This window comes from Sorex araneus, chromosome 6 (genome assembly GCF_027595985.1).
Source record: "Sorex araneus isolate mSorAra2 chromosome 6, mSorAra2.pri, whole genome shotgun sequence".
In the NCBI taxonomy this organism is placed as follows: Eukaryota; Metazoa; Chordata; class Mammalia; order Eulipotyphla; family Soricidae; genus Sorex; species Sorex araneus.
The window spans coordinates 133,554,422-133,562,088 of record NC_073307.1 but is presented as its reverse complement, the minus strand read 5'-3'; the positions used below and the strand labels follow the sequence as shown (position 1 = coordinate 133,562,088).

The following is a 7,667-nucleotide window of genomic DNA, read 5'->3' as shown; positions in this document are numbered from 1 at the left end:
TCCGCTCACGCTTAATGGCCCAAACTCCAAACAAGCACCCTTCCTCGCGGCCTCCGGCGTACACAGAGGGAGCACCGTCAGAAACTGGGGGCTAGGGAGGCCGCCCCAGGTCCACGGCCTACGCTTCCGCCGGATCTTCAAAAGTAGCCACGGGGAGCGGGAGGTTTCAGGTCGGCTGCAGCCCGGGGCAGGGCCGGATCCTGGAAGGGAGCTATTGACTGAGAAGAAAAGAGGTCATGGGAGATAGCTGAGGGCGACAGAAAAACGAGCTAACGCCCCCTTGGGCGCCTCTGCTCTGAGCAGACCTTGGGGACTCAGGACCGCAGAAGGAGTCCTGCCCAGACTCGGGGGATCGCTTGAGCTTTGGGTGGAAGAGCAGGCAATTGCCTGGGAGTTGCCTGCAGAGTCTGGGAGCTGGGCATAGAGAGGAAGTGGGGGAGGCAGGCATCCTTTGTAAGTTATGTAGGAATACCCAGCTTAGATCTGTCACCCAATAAACCCTCATTCTTCTCCCAGCTCTATCATGTCCCCAGATTCTGGGTGTGCCAAGAAAAGAAACTTCCAGTCTCACAGGGAGCTGGCAGAGTATTGGAGAAGGGGGCAATCAGGCTGGTTTCAGAGCTCCACATCTGGCCAGATGTGCCAGAGTGGGAATGGAACCCTCTCTGCCTTTCCTGTCTGGGTGCCATCTGTGCCCCACTCTTGTTCCATCGCAGCAAGGGGCCAGGGTCCGGCCTAGAGGTCCCATCTCTGCGCCTGGACTCATGCCTAGGTTACCAGAGGCAACCTCCCACAAGCTGTCCCAAAGCAATGCCACGCCCCACCGCTTCCCTTCCCTGCCACCTGTCCCATGGCCCCTGGACCTCTGTCACTTCCAAGTTCAAGGTAGAGCCTGGAGGCACAGTTGGGAGTGGTCTGCTCTTCTCGGTGGCGGAGGATGTCTGGAGAATGATGGCTGTGGTCTGATTCCCCACCCCCGCCCCCCAGACAACAGGCCCAGCTCCACTAAACTGCCTGGCAGTCCTGGGGGTTGGGGGGTGAGGGGTCAAACTGGCTACCAGCTTAAAAGTGGAGGCAGTCACCATCCACCACACTCCAAATCTCAATGATTTGATCTGCACAAGAAGCCGAATCTTGTCTTCAGAATCCAGGACTTTGCTGTTTTTAATCCTCTAGGCCACAAAATCAACAGTTAGCCAGACCCCAAGGAAAAAAATAAATTAAATTATGTTGTTGAGTTTTTCTCTACACAACTCAGGAGCTTTACAGCCCAAGACCAGAAGGGGCCAAAGGAAGCACCAGTAGGTGTCTTTGGGGCTCGGCTCTGGAGAACCGAGTGGGCTTGACCAGGACTTGGATCTCAGCCCGAAGGGAGTACCGATCTTCTCTCCAGAGTGACTGTGTGTGCCCAGCTGGTGACAAGTAGACACGAGAGCCAAACTGAGGGTTCTGTCTCTCCCGAAGCTACTCCTGAAAACTATCCCTGCCCGAGGTTCCTCTCAACCCCGGCGCGACCTCCTAGTCCCACTGGGAAAGTGTCCTCCACGGAGATAAGAGAAGGGGACGGTGGTGTGGACCCGCCTGACCGCGCGGCGACGGGGTGCGTGGAGCCGCGCGTTTCGGAGGGACCGGTTTCCTTAGGGTTGATCTGCGCCCTCCGGGTGGGAGGGGCGGGCCGGGGTGCGGGTGGGCTGCCCCCGCCGAGAGCGCAGGAAGACCTCGCTGGGCGAGGCACAGGCCGGGCCCAGCCGAGCAGGGGGAGGCTCCCGCCGGGCCCGAGCGCTAGTCCGCAAGGAGCAGAGGCCCAACTCGGGCCGCCGTGACGTCACTCGCGCCGCGCAGCCAATGAGGACGGCGCTGGCAAGGATATTAAGGAAAGTTAGCGTCTGCCGGAGCACCCTCTTTTCTTATCATTGACATTTAAACTCTGGGGCAGGTCCTCGCGTAGAACGCGGCTGTCAGATCTGCCACTTTCCCTGCCGAGCGGCGGTGAGAAGTGTGGGAACCGGCGCCGCCAGGCTCACCTGCCTCCCCGCCCTCCGCTCCCAGGTAACCGCCTGAGCTCCGGCCCTGAGTCCGGTGCCCGGCCCGCGCCGCCTTCTCAGCTGCCCCACGACGGGTGCCCCCATTCCAAGCCCGCCCCCAAGTAGCTCAAGGGCTTGATTCCCCCCTCTTTTTTTTTTTTTTATCCCATTTTGCTTTTTAAATGGAGACATACAAAGATGGAAGGGTGGATTTGAAAAGCGGGGGAGGGAGGGCTGTCTTCTCTTTGCCGGGCGCGCTTTTGTGCCAAAGTAGCAAAAGGTTCCAGTCCCCAGAGAGGACTTGCAGTTGGGTGCTGAGCCGCGGGGTGGGGGGTGAGGGCACATAGGGGTCTGCTGTTGTCGTTTGCAGAACCTGCTTGCAACCTTGAGAAATGCAGGAGGTGGGGAGAGCCTTTGGCACCCAGATAACCCCCCCACCCATCCCTCGCCACCGCAGTTCACGACATTCATGCGCTGAGAAGTTCCCCCTAGCTGCTAGAGTTCGTGGCAACACCCGGGCGCGCGCGGCAGGCGAAGCGCTGCAAAACTTTCTCGCGGTTGTGTGGTGTAGCTGGTCGGACCGAAACAAAGTCTGAGCGCCGGGAGTTCGTTTCTCAGAGAGGAGCGGAGGACGAAAGAATGTGGCCCGCGGAGCTGGGCAGCGCCGAGGGCTCCCAGCGTGTGATTTGAGCTTCACTCGGGGAGACCTAATAATTAGCGATTCTCACTGAGCTAGAACGCGGAATCGGGTTACCGCCCGCCCTGCGCTCGCCGCCTCGGTGCGAAGTTGGTGGGGCCTGGGGGAGCGGGGGAGAGCTGAGCCGAGCCCCCTCTTTGGCCTTCGGCACGGCCGGAGCCCGCTGCCAGAAGTGTCTCGGAACTGGGTCAGGCACGGGAGGCCCCCACCCCACTTCGACTCAGTCGTGGTTCGACGGAGCGAAAGTTCCGGGCGTCCAGCCCCAAGCGGCCGGAGACGCCAGGGCAGGCTTGGGCAGGGCCCAGGGGCAACCCGCCCGGAGACCTCTCTACTAGGCCGGAGCTCGCCCCCTTTCTCCTCCCTCCTGGCACCCCCTTCCTGTGGAAGGTCTGCGGAAGAGCACACTGGGAGGACCGTGTGTCTGTGACACGTGTGACAGGTGCTGGGGACCCCTACCCCACTCCCAGGGAGGGGTACCCGGCCCGTGGCCCCCCACCCCCTCGCAGGGGATCCGGGTCCACGAGAGAAGCGGCTGCAGCCGGCGCCTTACCTGGGCCCGGCTCCTCTGCGCAGAGGTCCCCGGAGCTGGACGGCGGTGAGCAGGTTGCCCGCTTCGCAGTGGGAAGTGGACCTTCTCCTCCAGTCATAAATCAAACTCCGCCATCCTCGGGCCTCCTCCCTCATTAGAGATGTTTATTGGAGATGATGTTTATTCGGCTGTCACGGTGAGAAAACGCAGTGACATAATTACCTCAGACCAGAGTCAGTGCCCCGCGCCCAGGGCGAAGAGGGGACCTCCTCTGTCTCCTTCTCATTCGAGTACCCTCCTGGATCGGAGGGCGCTTGTGGCCGCCTGGTCTTCGCCCCCCCCCCCAAAGTCTCCTCTCCTGTCCGGCCTTTTCCTATCATATGGATTATTGAATGATTTACCGTGCAGATAGATCTCCCCAGGGCTGGGTGATTGTTTATGAATTTGCTCAGACTTGGAAAAGGAAACCAAAGAGAGCCCCACGCCCCTTTGGGGCAGAAGGGGGCAACGCAAGGGAGTGGGAAGGAAAGTCCCTCTTGCTGGGTAAACTTTCCTCCCCAGATCGAGCCAGGTCTGAGCCCCGGGAGCAGAGCTGGCTGGATAGGACACATGCAAGACTGGGACTGGTGGTGGCAGGTGGGGCTTTACTTTTTCTTCTTTTCTTTCGTGGGAGGAATCCGCAACCTCCAGGCTCCCGGCTGAGGATTCTTACCAACCCCCTCACCCTCCCCTGCTTCTCCAAACCGCAGCTCTGGCCTCAGTTTTCCCTCTTGCCTCGTTTGTTAGTCACTGTCTATGGGACAGAGGTAAGAAGTGATGAAAAGCGCCGAATTGTTCTCTAATTGAAAATACTTTTTTTTTTCTGACCGCCGTTGACAAATATCTGGGCGCCAGGCTTTTGATCCCTTGCTGTCGCCTCTGTTCTCCAATCGCTAATAAAACTCGCATTGAATTCTTTAGTGCCTTGATTAACAGGCAGATTAACTCTTACAGGGGTGGGGAACAGCTTGTCCCAATCAATGTCATTTTAAAAGCCCGTCAGGATACACTTAGCTCTGAGTCCCTGGCTGCTCTGGGAGCCAGACGTGACATTTGCTCCCTCTTCTATCCCCAGCCTCAAATTCCTCCCCTTTCAGCAAAGTGTCCAGTACCCAGACCAAGTGCCCCGCTGCACTCCAGGGCAAACTGCATGGCTAGGTCCCTGGTCTTTCAAACCGAAGAGGATCTCTAGGGAGACTAGACTAAGGGAAACTATATTTGCTTTTCCTTTGAAGTTGAACTCGCCTGGTGAGGAGGCTGCCTGATGAGGGGTGGGAAGAGATTGGGGACCACTCTGCAAGAGGAAATGGAAAGCAAACTTTCCTAGGAACCCTATTTGCAAAAATTTGGAGAGTGCCACTGATCTCAAGAGGACAGCAGGAGTTTTACACCCGATCCCTAGCTAGACAAGACCACATCTGGTTGGGGAAGGGAAGGTTTGAGAGAATGGGATCCCAGAGATTGCAGGAATCTCAGAGCTGGGAGAACCAGTAGGACCATGAGTTTTAAAAGCATCCTTCCCAGGGAGGGAAAAAGTCACTTGCTTGCCACCTCCTGTGCCTGAAAGAGGAACCCGAGTCACACAGAGTGCTCTGACACGCTTGCTATTTGGCAGGAGAGTGGAAGGGTGAGGGCACCTGCTAGCCCCCTGGTCTGTGTGGCCACAGCCTGGAAGGACCATCCAGCCACTTCTGGCTGTCCTCGGCTTTCCAGTGCTCCGGGATCCCTGAGGCTTCCCGGTGACCCAAAAACTGCAGCTGCTGAAGAAAGGAGAGACAGAACAAGGCCCCGAGTGGCTGAGGCACCCCGACCCGGCCAATGCGGTGGGCATCTCTCTCCTTTGCCAGCAACCACCAACCGGGAAACCCACACAGCCTGGGCCTGCAAAGAGAGAGCAGGAGAGGGACGCAGGTGTCTGCGGAGATTTCCCTCCTGTCCACAAACTCGTCCCTCATTCTGCCCTGAGCGCCAACCCCACGCTTTGGCTCCGTGGTGATAAGTAGCCGATCGGAGGTGTCGCGACCTCGGGTTCCGAAGCCCAGAGTCAAGGGACAAGCCCTAGGCACGGGGCAGGTCTTCAGTCTGCCATAGGCCACTTCTGCACAGGAAACCTGGCGGATTGGCACCGGTGCGGGCCGGGGAAAGCTGCTCTGCGGTCTCACACTTTTGCTGGAGACTGGCGGGCGGCTCCCTGCCGGGGAGGGTGCGCGGCGATTCTCTCGTGGGCCCTCAGCCTCCCCAGACCGGGTGGGATGACCCGGGGGACCCGGCCCAGCCCAGCGGAGAGTTGCCTTCTGCGAGTGAGGTTCGGGGCAGAGGAGAGGGGGCTTTTGGAGGGGTGGAGGCGGGGAAATGCGAGACCGAAAAGGAAAGGGAAGGCGCCGAGCCCGGGCTTGGTGGGCAGCGAGTGGGCCTCGGGCCGCGCCGAGTGCCGCGATGCAAATGGCGACCTTCGGGCGCGCTCGGGGGTGGCGCCCCCTCGGACCCCACTCCTCCCCCAGCCCCCACGCAGCCGCGTCCACCCTGTAAAGGTACTAGGCGGAAGGCGTGGGGCGCCGGACCAGATAAAACTGCACCCTCAACCCTGCGGGGAGAGCTCCGAGCCAGCAGAAATTCTGCAGCCCCACCTCTCTCTCCTTTAAACTTTGCAAACTCTGCCTCCGTCGGGGCTGAGCTTCCCCTTCAAATATCGACAAATTGGAAGCAACCAAGTCCTTTTGGTCGCTGATTTGTTCCGAAGGGTTTCCAAGAGTCGGTCTCTGAGCCCCCACCCCCCACGCGCAATGACGTCAGGGGCATTCGCTCCCCGCTCCTGGTCCCTTAGAATTTTTTTTTTTGACGTGGTTAAAACTTTTCTCCAAAGTTTGCTGGGGAGTGGGGGGTGGAAGAAGGATGCAAAGCGCCCGTGCCCTGGGGGGGAAATAGCAACAAGATTATGGGTTGCAGCTTTCTGAGGCAAAGCTTAAGAAGGTGCTAATCCACTCGATCGCTAATTGTGAGGTTGTAAAAAATGATATTCGCCTCCACTTCGGACCGTCACTCCCCCCTCTCCCTCGCTATGTCCGGAGGACTTGACTTCAGCTTCTTTAATTCACATTAGAAATAAAAAGGAGAGAGAGAGAGAAAGAAAGAACGCCAGCTCGCTCTGGTCTGGACGTGGGTCCGCTGCCCCCTTTCCCGGGCTCCTCGGAAAGTCGCGCTCCTACGAAATTGCCACCCGAGGCCGCGGACCCCCTCGCCCGGCGCCATCTCCTCCACTTGGCCCGAGCTTTCTCCCCGCGACGAGTACTCCTGGGCCTCGGAAAGGGCCGGCCTCATGTCCAGGTCCAAGGTGAGCGGTTTGTGCCACCCCATCCCGGTCTCGAGCTGGGAGGCCTCCGTTCCCGCTGCCCGCTTCCTGCTCTTCACACACAGCGTGAGAGGCGAAGCAGGCGCTGTGGCCAGGGCAGCCCGGAGCATCCTGGGGGCCCAGTTCCCAGGGGCAGCTCCAGCGCCGCCTGCCAGCCGAGAGTCCAGGGTGCACAGATTTTATTGATGAGCTCTGACTTTCAGCACTTTTCAGAAGTCAAGAGGAGTCAAGTGTAGCCGGTGGTGGCCTCCTTGCCTCAGCTTCTCCAAGCTCGTTCTCCTGGGCCAGATCCTGGGTTGTGTCCTGTCCCAAACCTTCCCCGTCCCCAGCTCCAGGAGCCTGCACACTCTGGACTGCGCAGGACAAGGCAGCCGCTCCCTCCCCTGTCACCTTAACTGCTGGCACCGAGGGGCGCCTTTGGAGTGTATTGAGGTGTGGCCTAATTGTCCGGCTTTCAACAAATGGACTTCTGGTGTGTGGTCAGAAGAGAAAAGCCATTTACTTACTTTCCTCCACGGTTTTCTGGCAACGGCTGAAGGGGAGCTGCCTCCCGTGGATTGGACAGACCCAGGAGAAGGGGTCGTGGTGCAGAAACTCACACATCACCCACAGAGAACCAGTGTCACACTCCGGTCCATATTCACACCACGGCGTTGCTGCCGGGGCGACGCATGCTGTCCCAGTCTCCCTTTACCCCCGGTCAGCCCCCTCACCCCCACCCCTAGTCTCCCCCGCCTGCCCCCTCCTCTTGGGAGCCTGCAAAAGCAGCGGCACTTAGTCAACAAATGGCACGTGGGAGAAGTTGGTGAGTGTTTGGTAAGGACTCTTCAGGGCTTTTCACAAGAACCCTCTGTACACAAAGTAAGTGGCGTGTTTGCTCGGGCCTCTCCAGTCCGGGCTGTGCTCCCTCCCGCTCCGTTGCGCACCGCGGCTTCCGAAAGGAGAAAGGACAGAAGAAAGGGCTGTGGGGGGAACGGGAGGCCTAGGCTCGGGAGTCCGATCGGCCTCAGTGAGTTCCCAACCCCGTGG

General features: G+C 59.2%; 1 protein-coding gene across 1 annotated transcript; it reads right to left on the bottom strand.

Annotated features, from left to right (window-relative positions):
• Nucleotides 1–1,637: 1,637 nt before the first annotated feature.
• Nucleotides 1,638–3,663, bottom strand: LOC129405960 (uncharacterized). The gene is made up of 3 exons (XM_055143681.1): nucleotides 3,272–3,663; nucleotides 2,219–2,731; nucleotides 1,638–1,857 (listed from the first exon to the last, which is right to left on the bottom strand). The coding sequence occupies exons 1-3, from the start codon at nucleotides 3,403–3,405 to the stop codon at nucleotides 1,638–1,640; spliced, it is 867 nt and encodes a 288-aa protein (XP_054999656.1). The 5' UTR covers nucleotides 3,406–3,663.
• Between the last annotated feature and the right edge of the window lie 4,004 nt (nucleotides 3,664–7,667).